Here is a 25,615-nt window from a genome sequence, read left to right as displayed (position 1 = left end):
AGAGATTTGTCCCGAAATGCCATGTCTAAGTGCCATAAAGTTTTGATGGATTTGGCGAGCCATACAAGGCTAGATAAATAATTTGCCGTAATCTATTAGCTAGATATAGCTCATGATCGATCCAAAGGCACTAGAACGGGATTATACATATTTTTGTTACCTACAAGGAACTAAAGACTTGGGTCCATTTGATACTAACCTACTCGAAGAAGGGTAAATTATTTTGGTGATACATGTTGTTTGTCCGTCCAAGTTCACTCAAGCGAGAATTTGGTGGATCTAATTACTAAGGCGTTACTGACATCCAGAGATGTACTCAACAAGGGGAGTAGTACGTGTTGTACTCTTTTTTCTTCACCATGGTTTTATCCCATTGGGTTTTCATGGTAAGGTTTTAAGAGAGGGAGTGTTATAAACCAAGGTCTAGTGGAAGCCCATATTCGAAGGCCCATATTCGAAGGCTTATATTCTTATGTATTTGTATTTCCTAGCTCATATTGTATTAAGGTTTCATATTTATGCAATTCTCTATATAAAGGGTTTTTTATTGTCTAATTAAGATACAGACTTCTCGCTTGTTTTCATAACAAAAGAGAGATTAAGAGCGTGTTTTAGATTATTCCACGGATGGAGATGGAAAATGGCTCTTTGCGTCGTCCAAAAGCTGCCTCTAAAACAAAGGACCATGTGTCAATGTGGCCTCCTCTCCAACCATTTGGTCCAACCACATGCTTAGATATTGTCTATCCATCTTTATTATTTTATGTACGGCACTATTTTTTTGTGTGGTAAGATGTTAAGATCTACTACTATTTATTTGTTTCCATCATTTGAGTTATTAGATGTTCTATAAGCCCCGCTATATATTGTTTGGTGGGGGGTTACTTGCTAAGTTTTATATGCATTCATATGCTATTTATATGCTAAAAAGTCTATAAACGTTGAATATCCAACAAAATAAACATGGAATTTGCATACGCTGCTGCAGCATTGCGGTGAATAGCGATTACAAGTAAAAAAACTGGAAAAAATATTAGACAAGATGGATGGATCATCTGGTGTAAAGTAGTTCATTATTACGAGTTTGTCTCGAACAGTGATTACTATTTTGTTATCGTGTTAGTCATAACAAAATAGAGATAATATAACATGGTTAAAATAATATTCAATTTTCACTCAACAAAGTTTTAGCATTTGTTTAACAAGCCTAACCGGAGAGAACAAAATCGCGTCATCGGTCCAAATACTTGTTATCCACGAAAAAGGGAAAGAAAATGTGTAAAAATACATTTCTGAACCCTAAACTAACCCAGAGAAAGAAAAAAAAAAAGAAAACATCGTTTCCTTAAACAAAAAGGTTAAGCAGCCTGCTTGTTTCTCCTCCTCCGTTTCCGTGTTGAGTACCAGATGCGGAGTTATCCCAAAACGTCGTCGTCGTTGTCATTGACTCCTCTGAGTTCATCGACGGTGTTCTAGATTGGTGCCGTGTGGAAGAAGGCACTGCTTTCATGGGTAAACTAGGGTTTAGTGATATATCGAGCTTACGTTTCCTGGGAGAAGAATCCAGCGTAGATCTTGATCTAGAGCTTGAAAATCTGGAATGATTGTAGATGTTACGATCGCTGGAACCATCATTCTGCTGGAGCTTCAACATTTCCGCGCAGATCTCAGATGCTTCTTCAGATGTCGCCGATGGAAACCCGCCGCCGTGAGTGATAAGCTCAGGGATAGGTCTCAAAGAACCGCCGCGAAGCACCGTCTCAACAGCAGCTTGGCAGATTCTCCAGTTTCCCGTCCACAACATTCCGATTGCTCCGTTGACCGGATTCACTGTTCTTCCACAAGCTTCATATAGCAAAGACTGAAACAAAGCTGCACAAAAACACACAAGAAACCAAAGATTAGAAAACAGGACAGTATTCAAAGTAATATTCGAACCAGTTGATATATGGTTTAGTTAGGTTAATTACCGGGACGCTGAGATTCCGGTACGGCGGAGATAAAGGACATGAGACCGGCACGGCCGAAGAATTTAGCCACGAAGACGGTGGCGTGGCCTTGAGCATCGGCGCTTTCTATCCACTGAATACATGGCCGGAGGATACAATTCTCGCTGCAACCTTTTCGGAGCACACGGCAACCGTTGCAGCTCATTTTTTTCAATTATATTTTTAATAATTTATCTGATGAGTTTTGAGATTGTTAAGTTTGTACTTCTCTGTCCCTGCTGGTTTGTTTGCTGATGTCTGGGAGAAGCTCAGAGGAATAAGAAGAAGATTTCAGTTACAAAAAAAAAATAAAAAAAAATAAGAAGAAGATTTGATTTGGGAGAAAGAAAGTGATACGGAAAGAAAGAGAGATTTACATATCTCTGAAGATAAGAACACATATATAAATACATAAATCCTTAGAGCAAGTCCATCAATTAGGACCTCTAAGGAGTTCTAATGATTTAATTAAGATTAAATAAGGTGATTTGACAAGATTAGAACCTTGGTTAAGGGGAATTATTTTTTCCTCTTCCAATGGAAGAACCCCTTGGGGTTCCTTAAAAAAAAAAAAAAAAATTTTACAAGTCGCATAGATAAGCAAGAACAAAGCTGATGATCAGCTTATTACCAGTCGCATAGATAAGTAAACATCAAACCAAATAGAAGTAACCATCGGCCAAAGAAAAAACATAGTAAACTTAATGTTCTTCTGTTCTGAAGATGGAGAAAGTTTGCATACCGAAGGTGGAGAAAGGATAGTCCATACAGTAACTGCAAGACCTGCGAGAGCTTTCGTTGTAAGGAGGTGTGAGAATGTCGAGCACCACACATGGAGTCAGCGCAGTGAAACAATGGAGATTGCCTCCAGTCTTTGGGTACAACACTGGTAGTTCAGACTGTGGCGTTATCACTTTGTCGGTAACCAATTTCGCCAACCGTGCTGCTACAAGCAGTTGCAAAGAAATCTTTATATTATCAATCACACAAATGAACCAAAACTAGACACTCACATGAATGAATTAAAAGTTTTAAACAAGCGTAGCGATCACGATTACGATCACGATCAAGCACAATATTTCTTAGGGTTTATGCTACTAACAGAGTAAATTTGAATCTCCGCTTCAATTTTCTGGCGGTTACACAATCGATCCATGGAAAAATTCGAAAAACAAAGGAGATATTACAAGAGACAACAAATCTCGTAAACCTAGAGCAACAGATACAAAGATCGACGCGATCGCAGCTCAGAATCACCAACAGCTAAAACAGAGGGTAAAGAAAAGAAATTAACCTTGACGACGAGAGCAGAAGTAGAATCCATCGCTCACAGAGTCACAGGCTAGAGAATCGGTAAATGAACTGATAACTCCTCCGCGGATCGATCGTTGCGATGTGGGAGACGAAGAAGGGCTGTGTTTTTTCAGAAGATTCATCAACGGAGGAAAGATAGAAGGCTTGTGTTTCTTCGACGAAGGAGAGGAGGGGAATTAATGCATGGTCCAATAACATACTGCCACGTAAGGGCTTCTTACAAGCTCTAGAAAGTCCATATTAAGGAGCGGTTCTTTATTTTTTGGGCCTTTTTCATTTATTTTTTTTTCTTTTTTGTGAAAAACTTGTGTTAAGAACTCCCCAATGGAGCTGGTCTTAGTATTAAAATCCAAGTTGGGATTTTAAAAAAAAATTGAATAATAAAATAACTAAGAGTGTGATTGTTTGTTACAGTTAGCGAGAAACTTTTAGGTGAAAACTCTATTTTCAGCTAAAACTACGCCAATCAAGTGGAAAAAGTTTTTCACTAGTTTACTCTAGTTACTGTATATTTAATGGTAAAAGCATTTGTTTCGTTCCTTATAGATTTGGTGGAGGAAAACAGTTGCGCCCACTTTCATTTTTTTGTTTTTGTTTTTTTTTTAATTTCAAACTTTTATTAATTAGTAAGAGTTAACATAATCTTCCTGGATAAGATTAGTAATACAAGAAGGAACATAGAAGTTAAATTGAAAACTACAATTGTCTGTTAGATTTGCTTTAGCCAATCTATCTGCCACCTTATTAGCTTCTCTTCCTGTCCATGTAAACTTGATCTCTGTAAACTTCTTAGCCCACCAATGAATTTCCCTTGTCCAATTATAAGCGCTAAATTGCAGCTTCCGATTGTTAAGAACATCAATAACTTTTTTATTATCACCTTCCATATGTAGCTTCCGATATCCCTGCATCCAGCAATGTTGAATAGCCATTAAAACCGCTTGTAATTCGCTTTCATAAGCATTCTCAACATGTTGGCCAATTGCTTGTGCAGATCCTTGATAAACTCCTTTCTCATCTCTTAAAACCCAACCAGCTACACTAGCACTATTGTTGCTTACGAAAGAACCATCAGTATTACACTTAATCCATCCCATCAAAGGTCGCTGCCACTTGTTCATTCTTGTTTGTGTAGTTCGTTGTTGTCTTTGTTGTAACGGGAATATAGAATCCTGATTTGTTGTTCCTTTCCATTCCTGAGCATCCAACTTAGCGTATTGAAGAGATTGTCTCCACTCAATTTGTTTACGTTGGAAAACCAGAATATTGCGAGATTTCCATAATCTCCATAGAATCCATAGGGGCAGGTCTTTAAAATGTTCCAAACTGGGAGCAAAGCAAATGGAAAGACAAGCTTCAATTTTTTCTTCAAAGGTCGTCGATGGACTGTTGATAGTAGTATTAGAAATACCCGAAGCCCGCCATACACATTGAGCATATTGGCAGTCAAAGAACAAGTGCTTCTCTGTTTCAACATGTAGACCAAACCTTTTACACTGATCATCTCTTGTAATATGCCTACGTCGTAAGTTATCTCCGACAGCCAAACTCCTAGAGAGGAGCTTCCACATAAAATGTTGTATTTTCGGTGGAGTCTTTGTCTTCCAAATCTTTTGCTTATGAGGAACATGCCCATAGGTAGGTTGAATAGGATGTGGTATTGGTAAATGAGTTCCCAACCAGTAACCAGACTTGACCGTATAAAGACCGTCATCATTGTAGTGCCATCCAACTAGATCCTGTATAGCCATTCTGCTAATTTTTATTTTCAGGATGCGATCAATATCATCTTCTCATGTAGAAAGTAGCTTGTCGTTTCCTTGCCTTCAGACTATGGAAAATTTCATGAGCAACTGTTATATTATCAGAGATCAATCTACCCGGTATAAAAGCATTCTGATTCTCTGATATAATACCCCCAAGATGAGGTTTCAGACGATTAACCAACACCTTGGAGATAAGTTTGTAAGACACATTGCACAAAGCAATTGGACGGAATTCAGTCATGCCCGTCGGTGGGTATATCTTAGGGATCAGACACAGGTTAGTGTGGTTGTGCTGACGATCAAACTGGCCATCAAAGAATTCATGTATTTCCTGCATGATTTCTTCTTTTAAATCCTCCCAGAAACGCTGGTAGAAGACCGCAGAAAATCCATCAGGCCCTGGAGCTCGATGTGGTCCCATATCAAATAAAGCATTCCTCACCTCCTCCTCAGTACATGGGCGAGTAAGATCAATATTCATCTCTTCTGTTACACGTGTTTGAAATTCACTAAACACGTCCATTAGCAGACTCTCATTAACCGGGGTTGACGTAAATATATTCTGAAAATACCGTTCTGCAACTTGAGCAACCTCCTTCTGTCCTCTATGAATGACTCCATTGTGATCTTGAATAGAATGTAGAGTATTCTTTATACGCTTAGCCTTCGTTACAGCATGGAAAAAACGTGTATTACGATCTCCTGCTCGTAACCACATGACTCTACTTTTTTGCTTCCAAAAGATCTCCTCTTCCAAATAGGCCTGATTGAGTTCTTCTTTCAGCTCAGCTCTCTCCTGCTGAGTCCTAGTATCAGAGACCATCGCTTGATCGAATCGTCTACGCAGAAACCCAATTTTCTCTTCAGCATTACTACGGTTATGTCTCTTCCACACAGAAATGTGCTGTCTACATCTACTCAACCTTTGAGCTAAAGGAATCCGTAAGAGATGCATCTGTCTTGTTCCTTTCCATCCACGTTTAACAGTATCATGAAAACCATCTTTATCGATCATGCGACTATCAAAACGGAATACACGTCGCGGCTCTACCTGCTCCGTCTCAATATATGTTACCAACGGTCTGTGATCAGATTCCCCAATCTCCAAAAACTCTGTCTGAGAAGCTGGAAATTTATCAAACCATGTACTAGTTGCCATTGTGCGATCCAAGCAACATTGCACTCTATGATTGCCTCTCTGCCCAATCCATGAAAATTTGTTCCCCAGCGTTTGCAAGTCTTGAAACCCACAAGTGCGTCTCATGTCCCTGAAATCTTGAAAGGAAGCTTCCGACCTTATTCTTCCTCTTATCTTCTCATGATTGCCAACAATTTCATTAAAGTCTCCTAGTGTAAACCACGGTTCATTCCGTCTTGTCAGACCACATCGCATCAATCTCTCCCATGTATGATGTCTAAAAGCAGGATTAGGATGCCCATAGACAAAAGACAAGTAGAAAGAAACTTCATTACTGATAACCTTACAATCGATTAGATTACAGGACTGACTTAAAACAGAAACCTGTACAGACTGCTTCCAATAAACCACTAAGCCACCACCTACACCAACTGGTGTTACAATACTAGAAAAAGGAAATCCTAACTGCGCACCAACGTCACGAACATAGTCATCTTGCTGCTTAGTTTCTGATAGACATATGATGTCCGGGAGATACATACGATTGATCTCCTTCAGGCGTCGAACTGTCAAGTCAATGCCCAAACCCCGACAGTTCCAGCAGATTGTCTTCATGGCGGCAGTGGTGGTTCTGGGCCCACCGGGCCTCCTTCCTTTGGTGTGTCCTCCGAGGGGACATCAGCAGCATCATTGTTAATACTCCTCTGTGGTATTGTCTGTGTACCTTCATTCTTCTTGCGTCTTGTGTATCTCTTCGTGCTAGATTCACCTTGTTCCAGATTTGTAAATATGCTTACATTCTCATTAGCAGCCTCCATCCTAGCTTTCCTCTTCAGAGCTTCACGGGTATCCGGACGTTCTCCAACCGCAGACAGAGGATTAAACATTTCATTCATATTGTACTCCTCCGAAAACATTGTTGGCATTGCATTACCATACCAGAGCGCATCATCTTCCTCTGCAATCTCCTCCACTTGGATCTCATTATCCATATTCTTATCTACAGCAGCATCCAGACCACCTACGTTTTCTTCTTGTTGATCAGCCTCAACAATCTCTTCAATGATTAAACCTTGTGGTGGCGCAGGATCTTCCTCCAGATTATCATCCTCACTCCCAGAATCATCTGCACCTCCATTATCAGGACCTCCATTCTGGATGAGACAAGCACCAGAATCATGAGTCAACATTCCACATGTCTCACAGAAACCACGCAGTCTTTCATACGTAAGCCTGAGCATAGTGTTAACCCCTGCTTCAAATTGAAATTGCCTTTGAAACCTTAGAGGCTCATCATCATTCCAATTGACTCTATCCCTTGCAAACTTTCTCCTCGCCGTAGTGTCGCTGTTGTAATCAACTTCCATGTACATTCCTAGTGCCCTTCCAATGTGAATAACAGCATCTTGACTCATGTATTGAAAGGGAATGCCACAGATTTGAATCCACAACGGTATAAAGTTGAGCATCAGTGGGTTAAAAAGTGGAGACCAGCGTTCCATAATCAACATACGATCAGCAAAGGCCCATGGACCTCGGCGAAGCACCATCTCCAGTGATTCCTCCGTAGGGAAGACAAATTGGAATCGACGACCCTCAGTTAGTCTTCCTTGTACGCCATATTGGCCCCAAATACGCGGGTGATTTGCAATGATTGAGCGGATATTTTGTCGCCTAGGCATGACCGGTCTTCCAATCAAGATGAATCGGTTCTCAGCAACAGCTTCATTAAGGACGTGAACAGGGAGTTGAACTGGAGGATCATTAGCACCCAAATTGAGGTTCTGCAAACCCCTTCGGATATTGTCCGCCATGAGAATCCAATGATCGAAAATTCTCCAAAAGAAATGAATTAATTGAAGAAATTCAGAGGAAAGTGATGAAATCAAAAGCATAGAAGCATAAGCTTTATATATCAAACTTCAGGGTAGTTGAGAAACCGTTTCATCACAATCGTGGGCATCAATCATGGGGATTACATTTGAAAGATTGACTAGTGGAAAATCCCATACCCCTCCATCTCCGAGAACATCGGGAGTAACAATCAGAAAAGGGGAGATCAACCGGAAAAATAACGGTTTTTTGTTTAGGGTTGCAATCGCCTTTTCAGTCGCCTCTTTCCTCTCTCTCATTTTTTTAATAAATATACAGTCGATTTAGCTTTCATTTTTTTTTGTTTTTACTTTATTACTTTTTACTCTAAAGATTTTACTCCTAATTCTTCTATCACACCCTGAGACAAACAAGGAACTATAGGATGTAAAAGTTGATAGTTGATACTAGCCGCCGCCGCCGTATATTAGAGATTTTGAAGCGGTACTCCCTCTATTCCCAAAAGAAGTATTCACCATATTAAGAATATAATAAATATTTATTATTAAATTTATTATTTATTTTACTATACATTTTCTAATAAATATCAATTAATAGTATTTAACCAATTCAAATATTTTCGTTTAAAAGTATACAAATTTTCAACATTAACTACTAAAAATATTTTAAAATTTTAGAAAATCTAACATTATGGAACAAAAAAATAAATCTAGAAAATCCTACTTTCGAAAACGGAGGGAGTATATTTTAAAATTTAACAAGTGCAAGATTTCTTCTCTCCCTCTGAAAAATTTAAAACGGAGTATTACAATTTTTCTATAATTTGTATGTATTTTGTGACGTTTATGAAGTGACCTTAGAGAGTAGTCAAGATTCCAAGATGGTGTGTGTGAGCGGCTCCGTTTCCCCGCGAAAAGTTGGGTCCTCTCTCAGCCATTCATTTTTTAAAAGTATATTTTACTTGCAATATTTATACTCTCTCTTTATTCTTATTGTAGAAATAGTTGCTATATTTTTATGCATATATATATATAAGACTGTTTACGGGTCCTTTTCTCGACGGATTCGGAATCCCCTAATCATTCAACTTTATATAGAAGGTCAGGGTAATTGAAGCTTAGTAATCGATGGAATTATGCAAAAGAGCGTCAATAATTGCGTACATACCTGGTTAATGAGTGGGTGAAATTATATATAATCATGGTTTAGGCTTTATAAGAATCTTATCCTTTTTCATGGAATGCTAATCATAACCATTTTAGGTATGATTTGTAAAAAGATCACATGCAATGCATTACAATGGAGATATAGAACTAAATATTCGTCGTTGCCCACTATTCTCCACTAATCACCTAGCTTGATATCAGTTTATGCATTTTTGTAAAAGGCATTTTTTTTCCTTAACTCCGTCTTATTTCCAAAGTTTTTATAATTATATCTTTTTATATATATAGAAGGTACAATTTACAAAAAAACTCTCCTGGTCAGGGTCCAACATTTTCACAATACACATAAGAACATTAGAAGATCTAAAAGTAGGAAACTATGAGATAAAAATATAATAATTTAGCGGACAAAGTTCTAAGTCGACCCCTGGAAGAAAGAAACGGTTGACCCTATAATATCCTTAAGAGAACTACATATAATAATGTAATAATAAAAAAAATACTAACTTTTGCAATTTAAGTCTTCTTCTATTGTCACCCTCCACATATCTAAAGTGAGCCTCTGCATGTAACGATGTCATGGATGACGCAGGGAACGTTTTCTTTTTCCCACGTACCAATAGTAATTACTAATTACGATATAGAACTAATGCGATGCTTTTGTAGGTTTAGCTATGTTAATGGCTGTAAATTTTCTTCGTTCTTATTGGTCGGCTCATGCAATTCTACAAATATCAGTCTCATTAACGAAAATAAAACACGGGTGTGAAAACGCAAGACTGTAATTTGGGTAACGAGGAGGATAAGATTTCCCGAATTATCATCCTTAATAGATGGGCTTATAATTATTAATGGGCCGTGATTTTAAACCAAGCCCATTTTGATCTAAAACAAGTTAGCTTAATAGGAAGCCTAATTAAGAAAACCAAAAAAAGACTAAAGTCAAGACGATGATCTTCTCCGGCGAGTCGACGGCGTTGATTTATCATCGATGGTGGTAGCTGAGCCAGGACTTTCAGACGTATCTGAGCTGCTAACATCTCCGACACCATCTCTGTCTTTACCAGTCCAAAGCTTCGAGAAAATCCGAGACATCACAACTCCTTTAGCCTTGGTCTTCTCAGAACCATTTGTCTTGTCTCTCGTCGTCCTTGTCTCCTCCGTGGCCGTGACTGAGTCACACTCTTCTTCCGTCGTCGTCCTCGAGCTCCCGTGAGAGCCGCTAGGTGGAAGAGAAGGTTTCGCTGTAGCTCGCACCTGCTCGAAGAAGAGGATCTGCACAACGACACGTAAAGGTAACCGTTCGTTTTGCACGGCGTGAGCGCATGCCTCCGGTGATAGTTTCCGGCAGTCCATTAATCTGCATATAGACTTCTTCTCGCTCTTTGTTACTCCTGGATGTTCCTGTAAAACCATATAATATACATATTGAGTTTCTAAGTGACATAGTTTTTCTTTTTTGGAATACGAGGTTCTGTGCCTGAGGCATCTCCAGTGGAAATGGATAAGAAAAAAAAAATCATAAATTCGAAGTAATCTTTTATTTTTTTGTTCATACTCCGTTTCTCCCGCTATTTGTTTAGTAAATTATGGAATATGGATGGAGATGGTTTGAGTAATCCCGCAATTATGTAATATTAGTTTTGTCTCGGCTCTCATCCGAACTAATGAACTTTCTAGTTGAGCTAATGACCTCTGATCAAGTGACGAAGTTACCTTCAAGAACATGTCAATGGCACGATAAACTCCATCGTGTGACGATCTCGGGAAACTCGAAACCTTTTCGGCAATTGCAATGAACTTTAAAGGAGAGAGATTCGGTTCGATTCTCGCTATTTCAGCCAAGTATCCATCGATTAGCTTTGCCACAACTGCTTTCGAGCTGTCTGAACAACCAACCTCGTCTCTTTTCTCCGACTGCGTAATAAACTCATCGATTAAGGTCTCGACGATGTCAACGTCATAGACTGTTTCACATCCATCGGAAGCTCTAATCAAGAGATCATCCACATTGGCTTCCTCTAGCTTCTCTCCTATTCTCTTACTCAACTCCTTCCTCACGTCTTCTCCACACTCCAGAGAAACAGATGACTTCAACAGCTTGATCAAGATCCCACAAGAAACGCTCTGTTTCTCACCAGGCAGCAACGAGATCAATGTTTCCAACAAACATCTCTGTTCCTCCACATCATGACAGTGATCATCCGTTTGGATTCTCCTCGCTGCATATACCTCAAGAGCGTCTCCTATAACCTCAGGTGAAACACCACCTTTTCTTCTTATACTCGAAACAACTCTCTTGTATAAATCTATACTAAGCTCGGTTAGATCGTCCACCCACCAATCTATAGGCACCACGCCATTGTTAAGCTTTCTTCTGTTATACGTATAAGACCAATCTACCCTCGCTGGATCCACCGCGGCTTTCGAAGCGATAGACTCCAAACACCTTGCATCGATCTTCGCATCTCCAGACCACGGATGAAACGATCTCGTCGTCTGGAGAACGATGATGGAGTCTTTCCAGCTTCTCAAAACGCTCGAGTTCAAGAACACCTCGATCTTGTAAACGAGGTTCCCGGTTTCGACCGACTCGTACATCTCGAGGTACTCGGCCGCGCAACGCGCGGCTACGACGTTGTAGGCGTTGAGGGTCACGGTCATGCCGTAGCAGAACTTGGCGCATATCTCGAACGCTTGAGGTCCTCCAGGGATGTCGGGAATGCTTATTTCGTCGTCTGGTTGTTGTTGTTCGTTGATCGTTGCGGCTATTAATTTTTGAAGACGTGCGCTTTTGGACAGAAGAGGAAACTGTTTTTGAAACCAAACGATCACTACTATAGACCATAGTAGCTAAAAACACACAATGATGTTTAAGATTTTAGTTTACCTTATGAAGATAGAACTTCACGTCTCCAACGTTTACAACTACATCGGTGGCTAAGTCGGATGCTACATACCTATAAGCAGCCAGAAATGTAAGAGATTTAATATGAAAAAGAAAAAAAACAATTAAAATCTTGGAAGACATTTTATTTTACCTTATGCAATCTTCTTCAGACTGAAATGAATCAGGTTTGGATCCAAGTTTCATAAACTTCATTTTTCCTCTAACCAGAAAGAGGTTTCAGAAGATTGTTGTGCTCTCTCTTTGTCTTAAGCTGAATCTGTGGAATAGTTATAGTAACCAGAAGAGCATTAAGGATTAAAACTCTGAGATCCTTATTGGATGCAAAAGCATAAACAAGAAGAGTGTTGTTGAAGCAATAAACTGTAGACTTTAAGACTTAAACTGAAAGAGAAGAAATCTATATATTGCTTATTAAGTTTGGTAACTCTATGAGAGATTAAAGGGGAAACATGAAAGACCAAAACACAAAAGAAAGATGCTCCACTTGCTTATAAATCCTACACGTTGCGTATTTCTTTATTACCAAAGTCTCTGTTTCTTTTTTCAATGTTCTGTTTTTGTATACAGAATCTTTTTTCATGTTCAGAAAGCATCAAAGGAAGAAGAAACAAAAACCCAGAACCCTAGATAAAAGAACGAATATCCGGTTTAAGAATAAAGCAGTTTTCTTGATTAACAAAAGCATTAAAATTAAAGAAAAACAATGGAGATCAATGGAGAGTTGCCAAAGAAGGAAAGAAAGAAAGATTATGTTTTGTGTGATAAATGAATTATCCAAAACCTGTGATTTTTCTAATAAGATCGACCCATTTATAGAAATATGGTCTTTTCAAGATATACCAAAACATGTGGTTCAAGTTTCAAATCTACCAAACAAATAAATTAAAATGTGTAGATATTATCAGTAGACAAGTTTACTTCCAAACCTAGAGAAAAAAAGAAGTGATTTATATGCTTTTACATGGACTTTAGATCAGGGCAAGTAAAAAACTGCAAGAAAATGAATAGGAAGCAGCGATAATTCATACCTTTGGTGGAAAGAGAAGCCTTCTTTGTAATTATGGAGTGAAAAAAAAAACACAAAGACACTGGGGAAAAAGTGTGGGCTGCTAGTTTTAAGCAGAGAACTCTAATCCAAGAGAGATCCGACAAAACACAAAACAGCAATCCAACAAAAAAAAAGGTAAGAAACCCTAAAAAGTTTAAAAAAAGAAAAACAGAGAGGATCAAAGAAGATGAGCTGTTTTCTTCTATCTCCTTTCTCAACTTAGTGCAAATCTGAAACCCTCAGAATGTTCTGTCCCCTTTATTTACCCTCTCTCTCTCTCTTCTACCAATGCCCCACTCTCTGAATCAGCACCACCGCCTCCACCACTCAGCCTAACTTTATTAAAAATTTGATTTTATATGAATAACAACTGTTTTTTATATATTTTTACCCAAGATTTGTCTCAGTGATGTGTTGTTTTTTCTTCTTTTATGTAATGGATACAAACTGAAACCAATGGTTTTAACTTTTAAGACTTTAAAAGTGTAGTAGTAGGAAGTAGCTACGATTTTAATGAGTGTATATTTATAAACTCAGTCAAGCTAAATCTGACAAGTAAAACTGTTCTCTGCTTCCTTTATCAATATCCACATTCTGACTCGAAAGATAATATTTCTAATGAATATAGTCATTCATGGATTTATGACAACTAGTTTGGTTTGATGCGTTGACCAAGTAAACCAATGTTTTTGGGTCAAAGTAAACATGAATTTATGAGGATAATAGTAACTCATCTTTCATTTTTGACCAAAAAGTCAAAAACTAAGAGACAGACACTAGTATCTTTCCACTATTATATATTTTAGAAAATAAAAATTGATTTGATCTCTTTAACAGATGATAGGCCGATAGTTAACAAGTGAACCCGTCTTTTGCCCTAGTGGACAAACGGGGACCGCACGCAACATTACTTTTTCACGCCATAATATATGCTCTACCATAAAATACCAAGTAACTACGTAAAAACTATGTCTACACCAAACTGTTTAGCTTTCCTCTTCCTTTTGGTTCTTTCTACATACCCCAACACTGAAATCCTAAAGGATCCAATGTCAATTAAATATATGTTTCTAGACAAACATCATACTTAATATTTTTTAAACATGGGCTTGTACCACGTCACCTTCCGGCGCATCCGCATGAATGTGCTTCACAAACTTTATAAGATATATAATTTAAAATTGTAAAAAGAATTGTTTATCTTCCTATATATATAAAGAATCTGACAGCCATCACCCTAGTTTGTAAGGCAACGTACTTAGATTAAACCTATACATGTTTTATATTGCCATTAAAGAAAAAGGCAAAGCATGTTTATTTGCTTATAATGTGTGTTTGTCATATCATTATGCACGATATATTATTTTTTCTTCCATAATTACATCACCGGCTAGCTCTCGAATTGTTTTAAAATATAAAGGCATTGACAAAAACAAAAACAAAAACAAAAACAAAAACAAAAACAAAAACAAAAACAAAAACAAAAACAAAAACAAAAACAAACACAAAAACAAAAACATAGGAGCTTCATTTAGAAAAAAAAAAAACAAGTTCATTGAAATAAAAGGAGAGCACATCAAACTGAGGGTCAAATGATGAATTTTTTTGATCAAGGGGTCACATGATTATGGAGAAAGATAAGGCATCGTTAAGAGTTTGGTCGGTTAGGGGAACGCTGATGATTACTTCCAACTGTTTTAGTCAATGGACTTTAAAGACTAAAGACTGTACATTAGTACATATCACATGTGCTTCGTATATTTTTTTTCAACAGATGTATACCAAGTCAGTAGTAGTTTATTTTCTTAATGTTGATTTTTGCCAATTTGAATACCGACATTTTTTAGGTACTAAACTAATAATGAAAGATAGATAACGTAGTTGGAAAAAGACAGACGCAGATCACATATATCAATATATGTGCGGTAAAAATTGATATCTGATGATGATCGAGTTTCTTGATTTCTGGCAAAACAATATTTCATATGAAGAAAACATTTACACCAACCAACTTTTTTTTTGATAAACCCTATAGACTGACCGGTCAGCTACAGAGTGGACTAACCCGAAAACGTACCACACTGCCTGACCCGAATTTGGAATAACAAATTATCTGTTATGGTCCACCATGTAAACCACTTGGACCAAAACTCAAGCCCAGATTGGCCAAGTAGTGATAATTTAGTTCCCAGAAGAAATCGAACCCAGAATTAATGTGGGTACGCACCAAGCCCCAAAAAATTACCACTAGGCTACCACCATTTGGTTACACCAACCAACGTTCATGGTTAATATCGTTTAATCCTGATCTATGTCTTGTAGTATAACACGAATTAATAAGTAAACCAAGATAACATAGTTATGAGAAAGCACATGGGAGAGGCAGATTCTCAAAGACAAACAAGATCGCATGCATGCATATTTGCTGATTCACCTCCGTGTGTGGGTAACATGTTCGAATCATTACGGTCAAAGCTCTTGTAATTATCAATTTTACTACCCTATAACAACTTTGCTTTATTTTATTTCTCCTCATGATTAAGCATATATTAAACTTTTCGCACAATATTACTCTCAATCATCTGATCGAGTCACATGTTAGGATCGAACGAAATATGTATGCATATCTCCTTTTCAATTGTGGGCTATTAAAGTCCCAATAAACAATCATACGGGCCTCTTAAGCAGGACTATTTCAACCTTAAATGGGTTTATAATTGAATGCTCAGGTGGGTGGAAGACCCTTTTCGTGAACAATATGACGACCCACAAAGTTTGCTAATTTACCATCTTGTACAAGTAATTTTTTTTTGACCCGGGATACTCGGCAAACTGAGACTCAACGGAATAATCTCCGAAGACCTGTCTACCAGCCAGTGGCAGAGGCAGCATTTTGTTTTACTAGGGTCAGTCTAACAATAACTAAATTTTACAAGGGTCAAATAGATTAAATGTTCAAGATTTTATTATATTTTAAATGAAAAATACTAGGAATTTTTTTTTAGAAGAATCCATGTGGGTCATGTGACCCCCCTGGTTACAAAGTACCTCCGCCACTGCTACCGGCGCCAGACATATTTGGTTGCTCCCGAAGAGAGTTAGATACTCATGTCATCGTTTTGTGTCACATATGGGTAATCTTGTATAGTTCTGCTGAATATAGTTTTTCGTCTATTGAATTTTTAATATACATATATATTGTTTATTATTTATAATTTGGATTTGAAAAACTTAATTATTAGAACTCAAATACACTAATGTTGGTTAGGTCTGTTATAAAACATATTTTCGGGTTTATCTGTGGATTGAATTTTGGTTATTGTTACCAAACTAGTGAGGATTTTACATGTTCGATAAAACCAAAATCAAGTCACAGACTGTTCCACATCTTGAATTTATAAGTGATATAGAAACATTGCAAATATTTGACCAAAAAAAAAAACATTGCAAATCTTATTAAAAAATATGAAATTGTGACAGGTATTTATTGTGAAAACAGATCACTTGGAGCTGTGAGTAACAGAATTTAAATGGCTTTCCTTTGCTTGCGGAATCAAATGAAGTATAGTTTACGAAAAATAAATAAATAAAAATTCAGTATTACAGAACAGTCCACTAAATAAATAACGTGTACGATCCAATCATCCATCTCTCTATTATTTTCTAAAGAAAAATATTGAAGTATCCCAATTGTTTCCTCTATCTATAAACAAATCCAACAAGGAATAAATATTTCTCTTTAAAAATAATAATAATGCAACTGAAAGTCTGCAATTGTGCAAGTCCACTCCAATCATTTTCATTACAGAGTCAGTCAAGCTGAAGCAGCTGGTAAGAAACGGCCGGCCCTTTAGTCTTGCGTCCACTATCCCCATTCTTGAAAGTTGACTTTTTCTCAACCGGAGTCAACGTTAAGAAATCACCACCGTGACTTGATCAGCCGGTAAATTTAAGTCAAATCCACGGTGGCCGCCTATAGCGCTTTGTTCCGAAGATCTTTCATCGTCTACATCGCTGACGTCACTACCACCGATGACTTCAACGCTGTTGCTGCTACTGCCGTTACCGTTATTGCCACCGTCATAGTGACATCGTTTGTGTCCACCTAAGGCTTGACCAGACGAAAACGACTTGAAACATATAGAACATGTATGAGTCTTTCCGCTCTGACTTACACCGTTACCGTTAATAACAATGGAACCGCCGTTACTGTTACCGTGAGTCTTATTAGACGGCTCTTGGGCACTGGGACCGTTAATAGTGTTTACCGGTTTCCGGTGACTGGTCTTGTGTCCACCTAAGGCTTGGTAAGAGGAAAAAGACTTTCCACAGACCGTGCACTTGTAACCACGGTGATCCGACGACGGGAGAGACGGCGGAGGAGGAGATTTTACGGTGGAGCCACGAGCAAGCATGAGGAGACAAAGAGCTAGATACTCTTCTTCGGAAGGAGTCTTTTCTTGATTGTGATCAAAACGTTGACGTTTGGTACGTTTTCTTTTAGCCCACTGCTCCAGATTCTCCGGCTCCATTTCTTCGCGATACCGGAGAAAAGGCCGAGCGGCGGCGGTGGCGGAAGTAGGAGAGTTGAGAGTCTCAAGAACCATATATATATGGTTATGAGTTATGAGATGTGACTTGAGATATCTAAAGGAGAAGAGGAAAGAGTGAAGTGTGTGATGTCTTGTGAGCACGTCTTGTGTTTGTGTCTTGTGTATGTTTCCAGAGCTGGTTTGATTTATATATATTTTTGTTAGAAATCTTTAGAATTTGGGGATTGAGAGTGGGAACGTGGGCTATGAGTGATCAAGTGGTGCTGCTCTTGCTTTCTTCAATCCATTAAATTCCTTTATTTTATCTTCTAGTATAATATAATTGTTCATTTTGGAATATTAATACCAAGTCCATGCATTGTTTTTAGTTAGAAATCGCCAAACTTATTGGGAAATTTCTTAGAATAGTATTGTAGTAAAAGATTACTATTCAGCAATGTATGTATAATGACCCTTTAGAGTGACCAGACTAGTTGTCATATACTCATAACCAATAACCATCGATCCTTTAAATCGTATAATGTAAAAATATAATCAGAAATGAAATTAGGAAGACAGTTGTTTTTTTTTTTTTGAAAAAGGGCTTTAGGAAGACAATTGTTCTTTATATGGTGTGCCATATCTTCGGAGTTGTATTTTTAGAAAAAAAAAATAAAAGATGAAGCTTTTGCCACTCGGAGTATAATCTCTTTTTTACGTTTTGTGAAATGTGGTGGCATTTGCCGTTGCTTATCTGGTATGTTCTCTGATTAGTTAAAGACGTCTAGATTCTTCTGGAGGCCAACGTGGCGTAATAGTAATGGTTGGATTTTTTGGCTGGATAGTTAAAGTCGGTAACGCGACTTTAGGCTCAGACTACACGACGATGACAGTTCTTTGCACCAACATCAACACTATCTATGTTTTGTTGATCCTAAACTTCTATTGGTTACAACTTTCTTATAGCTTTTTTTCTTATATATATATTTTTTTACGAATAATACTAACACACTCATCTTAACATTTTACCAAAAAAAAAAAAATACTAACACGCTCGATATTCTCAAGAGGTGCATCATGCTTCACGCATGTATATTAGGGATTAACTTATATGAGTTATTATTGAGTGTGTGTGAAACTTGTCCACTAGGCAGTATAAATTGGGCTTCGTTGACGATAATAAAAAGAAAATGGAGTACTGGCTCTTAGTCTTCGTCTTGTTGCATTATAAAGTGGGGTCATCGTTGCTAATAAGAGCTTTGTCTACTTAGTCAACTCAACTGCCAAAAACACTTCAACCAATCTAAAAGCTGTCGTTTTTTTGAAGAGTATTGAGGAATTTTCTATGCGTTTATTCTGGAATGTAAATAAAATAGTCTTTTGGATACTCGTATAGATAACAATTATAAAAAGAGAAGTTAAGTTAGTGATCAATCGGTAAGACCTGCCTGAAACAACAAACCCCATCAGCAATGACAAGGCAGAAAGAAGTATAACTTTCATTAATTGACTATAAAATACACACGAAGCAATCAGAATCAGAGTGGCGCAGCGGAAGCGTGGTGGGCCCATAACCCACAGGTCCCAGGATCGAAACCTGGCTCTGATATTATATTTTATTATACGTAAAATAAGTTGGTGGGCCGAGTGATCTTGGGGCTAAAGCGCAACAGGTGTTGTTACTTTGATGGGGACTTATGATAATCACATCGGTATTACAAGAAGCCCTTAGTTTCATTATCATAGTTAAAAGCCCAATAGACACTAGGCCGAAGCTTGCTAAAAAAATGAAAATAACATAAAAGGAAATAAATTGTCATCGAACCCAAGGGTCGCGACGTGAAAACACAAGCGATTAAAATCCCACAAGGCGTTCTTCTTTTTCCCTTCGCAACGTGAAAGGTTGTGAGTGGGTTGTCACAAAAGAAAGCCACAGGCTGTTATTTTTACAGTAAAGAATATTAGTTATTTATTTCGTGAAAGTCGTATTGCCCTCTCTCTCTCTCTCTCTCTATCTTCACCGCTTCTCCTCCAAATCTCTTCGCCGATCTCTCTTTGCATCTCCGATCAAACCATGAGCAAAGGTCCAGGTCTATTCGCTGATATCGGCAAGAAAGCCAAAGGTAACCTCATCTTGTGGATCCTCCTCTATCAATCTCGTCTCATCGCGCGAATATGATGCCTGCCTGTTCATTGAGTCATAGCGCTGGTGTTTCGGAATTGATTTAACCTGCGTTTAAGCTGATTCCGTTGTCGATTTTGTGTTTAGATCTGTTGACGAGAGACTACAACACCGATCAGAAATTCAGCATCTCCACATACAGTGCCTCCGGCGTGGTACGTATCGTATCGTATACTATTCTCAGATTCTCAATCGTTTTTCGATTTCGATGCGTGGTTGTGTATATCGATTGCATTGAGCTCCATTTTGCCGTTGTTCCGATCGATCTTATCCGCTTGTGAAAACCAATTTCATTAGTTCTGGATTAGACTTTGTTTGTATACAAAAGTTATATACCCTGAAGGATTCTACTGTGTGATTCCATTGTACAGTATTATATCCTCTTAGATGTGAGTTAATTGAGCTAATAGCATTTTTGTTGCTTTGACATTTCTGATTTTTGGAAACTTAACTCCATGAATGGATTAGCCTTTATGTTCTTTAATTGTCTCTGCGTTGTTGTTTAGTCCCTTACGTCGACTGCTCTGAAGAAAGGAGGAGTGCATGCTGCTGACGTTACCTCCCAATACAAGTACAAGAATGCCGTCTTCGATTTCAGAATCGACACTGATTCTACTGTAAGTGTGTCATCTTAAACCAAACTCATCCCTTAGCAACGTGTTTTTTTTCACTCCTAATTTGGTTTTTGCTGTGGCAGATTTTGACAACAGTCACATTCACCGAGATTCTCCCATCGACCAAAGCCATTGCCTCCTTCAAAGTCCCTGACAACAGCTCTGGCAAGGTTAAAAAGTCATTAACCTTTTTTTTGTTTGTATGAAGTTGTTACTGGTTTTGAGCTTAACTTGATTCATCTTTTGAATTCCGTTAACAGCTCGAGGCTCAATACTTCCACGACCACGCAACTGTTACCGCTGCTGCAGCTTTGAAGCAGAACCCGTTGATCGACATAACAGCCACTCTAGGCACACCAGTCATCTCATTTGGTGCTGAAGCTGGATACGACACGTCCTCCAAAACTTTCACCAAGTACAACGCTGGAATCAGTGTGACCAAACCAGATGCATGCGCTTCCATAATACTGTAAGAAAAATCTCAAAATCTCAGATAAAAGTGATCACTAGCTTTGTCCTGTGTGTGGTTATGATCTGAACTTCTACAGGGGAGACAAAGGAGACTCGATCAAAGCATCTTACCTTCATCACCTTGACGAATCTAAGAGAAGCGCAGCAGTTGGTGAGGTTTACAGGAAGTTCTCGACCAATGAAAACACGATAACGGTTGGTGGGTTATACGCGATTGATCACACGACTACAGTGAAAGCTAAGCTCAACAACAATGGCAAACTCGGTGCTCTGCTTCAGCACGAGGTTGTTCCCAAATCACTAGTGACTGTTTCCAGTGAGATCGACACTAAGGCGTTAGACAAGCATCCAAGGTTTGGTCTTTCTCTTGTTCTCAAACCTTGAAGAAGTCTCCGAACCTTTTGTCGTATTCTCTCTCATTTGTTGGAATTCTACGGCAGAGGACCCCCGAGAGTTTTCGTTTTACTATTTGAAATAAATAGGCCCGCAGTGAAAATTGACGGATAATTCTTTTTTTTTTTGGGATATGTTTGGTTTTGTTATTTCTCACTAAGCAATTCTTGGTACGTTTCTTTTTTTACTGAAGCAGATGTCATTATCTCATAATCCTCACATATCATTATATCAAATTTGAAATCATTTTTTTCTTTAAATTGAATCTACAATTCTACTGTTGACAAAAAGAAAAAGAATATACTACAATTCTACTTTCTTTTTTCTTTCTTGGGTTTCATTTGTCTGCATCTACAATAGTATAAAAACAGAAGATCCATTTATATATTTAATGTAACGCATAAATCCATACTTAATTATACTCGTTTGTTTGATATCAATTGATAGCGCTCATCCCTTAACCAATAAAACATAAACTCGCCAAACACACATTTGGACAATCTCTAAATATTGGATTAGGTGAATAATCCGACAAAGCCAATTATGTCGTAACGTGCCAGTTACGCTCCAAAGGGCATGCGTCGTTAACACTGGCGCTCACCATGGTTTCCACGAGCCATTAAACAAAACATCGATTTATATAGTTTATACGCTGGAGAGAAACATGCTTCAGAGTCACCACCATTGAGCATGTTCAGTTAAATCTTTGAATTCTCGAACTTTCATTGCTTCTCGAGAGTGTTTGCTTTACTTTTTTGAGATATGGATATTGCGGCGGTGACGAGGTGTGTGAGAAGGTGCTATGTTTCGCCTGCGTTCGGAGATTCTGAATCGCTCCGGTCATCTGAGGGGCAGAATCTGAGAATAACGTTGCATGATTCCCGGAGCTCGGAGCACGTCGTTAGTAGAGGTTTGAAGTTTGGCCGGCATAGTCAACGGCGAATAAGCTTCTTCCGTCCGATCATGGCGACAGATGAGTCGAGTTCATCACGGTCCTCTGATTATGCCGGTAATAATCATAAAGTTCAGATATGTTTCATCTGTTATTTGGTTTGACTTAACCGCAGAACGTTACAAAAGTCTTAGCATCGATGAACAAACATACCACTAAGAGCATCGAATCCTTAGGAATATTATAATTTTTTTTTTAAATAGTTAAGGAATCTAATCAAATTAGTATGTCCAATGGTGTTATCCAATTTGGAATCCTTAAGAATTAAAAATTAATAAATTTTAAAACATGTGAAATTAAAATATATATTTTTGCATGATTAACTATCATTAAGAAAAAAAAATTAAAACATGTCAAATTTAAATATTTATTTTTGCATGATTAACTTTCATTAAGAAAAAAAAACATGTAAAAATAAGATATTTATTTTTGCATGAGTAACTTTCATTAAGAAGAAAAAAAAATTAAAACATGTTAAATTTAAATATTTATTTATTACATGATTAAATATATAAAAATACAATAATTATTAATTTTCATCACCAATTTTGTTCCAAATATTTTCAATTAAATTATTCTTCAATTGGTGATGTGTTTCCGTCTCGCGAACCTGAACTCGAATGGCACGCATTTCATTGATGCTTGGAGGGATGTCTGTACCACGAGACTTATGCACACTGCTGGTTACATCTCTTTCTTCAAATTCAGATGTATCGTACTGAGTGTTGTATCCATCTCGTTCATTTTCGACTATCATATTGTGCAGTATGATACATGCTCTCATAGTCTTCCCTATCTTTTCCTGAGAAGGTTAACAAAACCAGGGGTGGTATCCATGGTTATATTATGCTATGTGTCACTCTACTAGCATCACAGAGCTTTAAGTAAGCGATTTTTATCTAAGTTACATTTAAAATCAATCAACTCAGAGGAGTTAGGAAGGTAGAAAGCAATACACATACATTTAAACCTATCAACTCAGAGGAGTTGGGAAGGTAGAAACCAATTAAGTAGCATTTATCAGCTTCGGAAAATTTTCCATTTCACTTTTAATTAGTTCTGACTTTAATTCTAAATACATGTTTATCTCTACTAGAGATTTTTCCGGGCTACGCCCGGATTTTTTCATTTATTTTAATTTAATTAGTTTATTATAAAATTTGTATGTGACTACATATTTTACACATAGACTGAAAATGCTATATAAATTATTAGAAAATTTTGATATTTTGTATTGGTTTTGGTGACTAAATTTTTAAAATTATTAAAGTTCAAAAAAAACTTTCTTTCATTGTCAAAATACATATAACTTGGTAAACAAACTGAATAAGAAAATAAATTAAACTTTAGTTGAAATTCAATTATTCTTTTATCTCATTTATTTGAATTTTATAAATATATGGTTATATTAACATATAATTCAAACAATTTTTACGTTAAAATTACCAATGTATATTTAAAAAATTTAAATATTGACTGTCTATTATTTGGACATTAAAATTAACCAATGTATATTTTAAAATTTTAAAATTTATTATTTGGTGATAAGAAAATGTACATGAATTCGTTCTTAAGGGAGTGGTGAAATGACGAACAATTGAAATCTAAAAGTGATGTACATTTAAAAAATCCTGAATTTATGTCAAATACTTTTGTTTTCATGCAGCAAAACAAAATATTAAAAATATAATAATATTTTCTAATAGCTATCTATATTTTTCCTAAGAAAATCCAAATAATGTAGTTGAATTTCTTAAAAAAGATTGACAATTTATTAATTTTAGTTGATATTCAATGATTGCCTTCGCTCACTAATGGAAATTATGGTTATAATATTTTGTCTTGGGGCTGATAAGAGGGGGTTCACAACGTTGCTATGTAAAAACCTCAATATTACTCATATAATCTCCATGGTTCATCATATCGAAGTATCATATTATTATCTATTTTACCTTGGAATAAAAAATCAGCGTTTGTGTACGTAGAGAATGAACCATAAGTATTAAGTTGGATAAAATAACCGAAATTAATTATCATATGTAACTTATACTTGCAATAGTAAAAAACTTACAGAACAAAATTAATTGTTGATAACTTAAGAAAAATTCTATAATTCTAATTATTGAACAAACTTAAACTGTTTAACTTTCATGACTCCTAGTCTCCAACCAATTTCATACAGGAAAAATAAATCTTAAGAAAAACGCTTTACAAAGTTCTGAAAAATTCTTATTTGTTCTTTTCTTTCTGTAAACATCAAAATGTCTCCTCCTTGAGCTTGTACAACGTCATTTCTTGCCGTCATTTCTTGCTGCTTGATGTAACAACGATCCTCTTTGTCCACCAGGAAAAGATTCAGATAATACTTGACACTGAATTTGTTGTTGATGTTCTGAGAATCTATTGTGTCTTTTCCGGCAAAAATAATAACAAACTCGTGAACTTTGTGATGTCTCGAGTTTTAACCCGATTATCTAACTGCAAGTGCACAGTAAAGTACGCAGTAGTAATGCGGGATCGAATCCACAGGGACCGATGATCACACGTAGAGTTGCAGACAAGTTAATAGCTACAGCGAATCAAGATATATTTTTGATGGTTTTTATTTAATTTTCTTAGGTGTCACAAAACATAAACAAGCTGTAAAAAGATGATTTAAACGATTTGAAAACTATTTTAAAACAAACGTTGGGCATTGGGAATTCTCAGGGATTTCTTTTTAATCAAGATAAAATTAATGACAGACACAGGGATATATTAAGAACCTTCTAGAACTCAAACACGATATTAGAATTAACCTACTTCCGTAGCGCTAATTCTCTATGTTATAGAAATCTCCACACTAACTTCCGCTGAGTTTCAATTTCTAAACAAGCATTAAGAACAGGTTCAATATGTTCACAAAGCGCAATAACATCAACTTCCGAGGGTTAAGGACACTTTGCTCATCTAAAGTATTTTCGGAAGTTCAAACAATCACTTTCGGTGCATCAAACAATCTAATATCATGAACTAAGTGATCAATTCAGTTCAAGCAGTAAGAAATCCATTAGACGAAGAACCAAAACGTAATCCCTTAGTCTACACACGTTTTATGAATCAAAACATCAAGAAATCCCCTATGAGAACCCCTAAACCCAACTAGATGACTACTCACACATAACTAAGCAAGAACAAAACGATTTTGATGAAGAAAACATGATAAGATTGTATTAAAACAGAGTAAAGGTTCAGAAGATCTTCTCCAAATGGTTTTCAGATGAACTCCTTTACAAATCTTCACAAATCACACAAAACAAGTACAAAA

General features: G+C 37.0%; 6 protein-coding genes and 1 non-coding gene across 7 annotated transcripts in view; 3 read left to right on the top strand and 4 right to left on the bottom strand.

Annotated features, from left to right (window-relative positions):
- Positions 1 to 1,150: 1,150 nt before the first annotated feature.
- Positions 1,151 to 2,353, bottom strand: LOC106314014 (LOB domain-containing protein 37-like). Its single transcript, XM_013751963.1, has 2 exons — positions 1,971 to 2,353; positions 1,151 to 1,872 (listed from the first exon to the last, which is right to left on the bottom strand). Exons 1-2 carry the CDS (start codon positions 2,152 to 2,154, stop codon positions 1,346 to 1,348), a joined length of 711 nt encoding a protein of 236 aa, XP_013607417.1. The 5' UTR covers positions 2,155 to 2,353; the 3' UTR covers positions 1,151 to 1,345.
- A 4,464-nt stretch (positions 2,354 to 6,817) lies between these two features.
- On the bottom strand, positions 6,818 to 8,020 carry LOC106314207. Its single transcript, XM_013752124.1, has one exon. It carries the CDS (start codon positions 8,018 to 8,020, stop codon positions 6,818 to 6,820), a length of 1,203 nt encoding a protein of 400 aa, XP_013607578.1.
- A 1,990-nt stretch (positions 8,021 to 10,010) lies between these two features.
- LOC106319022 (BTB/POZ domain-containing protein NPY3-like) lies at positions 10,011 to 13,574 on the bottom strand. Its single transcript, XM_013757223.1, has 5 exons — positions 13,145 to 13,574; positions 12,247 to 12,372; positions 12,096 to 12,165; positions 10,922 to 12,016; positions 10,011 to 10,609 (listed from the first exon to the last, which is right to left on the bottom strand). The coding sequence occupies exons 2-5, from the start codon at positions 12,306 to 12,308 to the stop codon at positions 10,148 to 10,150; spliced, it is 1,689 nt and encodes a 562-aa protein (XP_013612677.1). The 5' UTR covers positions 12,309 to 12,372; positions 13,145 to 13,574; the 3' UTR covers positions 10,011 to 10,147.
- Positions 13,575 to 16,709: 3,135 nt separating this feature from the next.
- LOC106316310 (zinc finger protein AZF1-like) lies at positions 16,710 to 17,994 on the bottom strand. Its single transcript, XM_013754185.1, has one exon. The coding sequence runs from the start codon at positions 17,769 to 17,771 to the stop codon at positions 17,076 to 17,078; it is 696 nt and encodes a 231-aa protein (XP_013609639.1). The 5' UTR covers positions 17,772 to 17,994; the 3' UTR covers positions 16,710 to 17,075.
- A 1,239-nt stretch (positions 17,995 to 19,233) lies between these two features.
- Positions 19,234 to 19,305, top strand: TRNAM-CAU. Its single transcript has one exon. It is a non-coding gene; the product is annotated as a tRNA-Met (tRNA).
- A 265-nt stretch (positions 19,306 to 19,570) lies between these two features.
- Positions 19,571 to 21,569, top strand: LOC106313455 (mitochondrial outer membrane protein porin 2-like). The gene is made up of 6 exons (XM_013751259.1): positions 19,571 to 19,819; positions 19,966 to 20,033; positions 20,385 to 20,495; positions 20,576 to 20,662; positions 20,753 to 20,961; positions 21,041 to 21,569. The coding sequence occupies exons 1-6, from the start codon at positions 19,771 to 19,773 to the stop codon at positions 21,345 to 21,347; spliced, it is 831 nt and encodes a 276-aa protein (XP_013606713.1). The 5' UTR covers positions 19,571 to 19,770; the 3' UTR covers positions 21,348 to 21,569.
- A 549-nt stretch (positions 21,570 to 22,118) lies between these two features.
- The window catches only part of LOC106313756 (adenylyl-sulfate kinase 4, chloroplastic-like), a 13,331-nt gene continuing 9,834 nt past the window's right edge, over positions 22,119 to 25,615 (top strand). Inside the window, exon 1 of the mRNA XM_013751660.1 lies at positions 22,119 to 22,365. Coding sequence (XP_013607114.1) covers positions 22,119 to 22,365 — 247 coding nt within the window. The remainder of the gene's footprint in view (positions 22,366 to 25,615) is intronic.

This window comes from Brassica oleracea, chromosome C9 (genome assembly GCF_000695525.1).
Source record: "Brassica oleracea var. oleracea cultivar TO1000 chromosome C9, BOL, whole genome shotgun sequence".
In the NCBI taxonomy this organism is placed as follows: domain Eukaryota; kingdom Viridiplantae; phylum Streptophyta; class Magnoliopsida; order Brassicales; family Brassicaceae; genus Brassica; species Brassica oleracea.
Note: the sequence above shows the minus strand (reverse complement) of the source record. Positions and strands in the feature narration are given on the sequence as shown.

Excerpts from the sequence above, each read along its gene's own strand:
- LOC106314014 (XM_013751963.1), bottom strand. The coding sequence starts at position 2,154 with ATGAGCTGCAACGGTTGCCGTGTGCTCCGAAAAGGTTGCAGCGAGAAT. Across the intron at positions 1,873-1,970 it reads ACCGGAATCTCAGCGTCCCG|CTTTGTTTCAGTCTTTGCTA; the intron begins GTAATTAACCTA and ends GTTTTTGTGCAG.
- LOC106314207 (XM_013752124.1), bottom strand. The coding sequence starts at position 8,020 with ATGGCGGACAATATCCGAAGGGGTTTGCAGAACCTCAATTTGGGTGCT.
- LOC106319022 (XM_013757223.1), bottom strand. The coding sequence starts at position 12,308 with ATGAAGTTTATGAAACTTGGATCCAAACCTGATTCATTTCAGTCTGAA. Across the intron at positions 12,017-12,095 it reads TGAAGTTCTATCTTCATAAG|TTTCCTCTTCTGTCCAAAAG; the intron begins GTAAACTAAAAT and ends TTTCAAAAACAG. Across the intron at positions 10,610-10,921 it reads CCATTGACATGTTCTTGAAG|GAACATCCAGGAGTAACAAA; the intron begins GTAACTTCGTCA and ends ATGGTTTTACAG.
- LOC106316310 (XM_013754185.1), bottom strand. The coding sequence starts at position 17,771 with ATGGTTCTTGAGACTCTCAACTCTCCTACTTCCGCCACCGCCGCCGCT.
- LOC106313455 (XM_013751259.1), top strand. The coding sequence starts at position 19,771 with ATGAGCAAAGGTCCAGGTCTATTCGCTGATATCGGCAAGAAAGCCAAA. Across the intron at positions 20,034-20,384 it reads CATACAGTGCCTCCGGCGTG|TCCCTTACGTCGACTGCTCT; the intron begins GTACGTATCGTA and ends GTTGTTGTTTAG. Across the intron at positions 20,496-20,575 it reads GAATCGACACTGATTCTACT|ATTTTGACAACAGTCACATT; the intron begins GTAAGTGTGTCA and ends TTGCTGTGGCAG.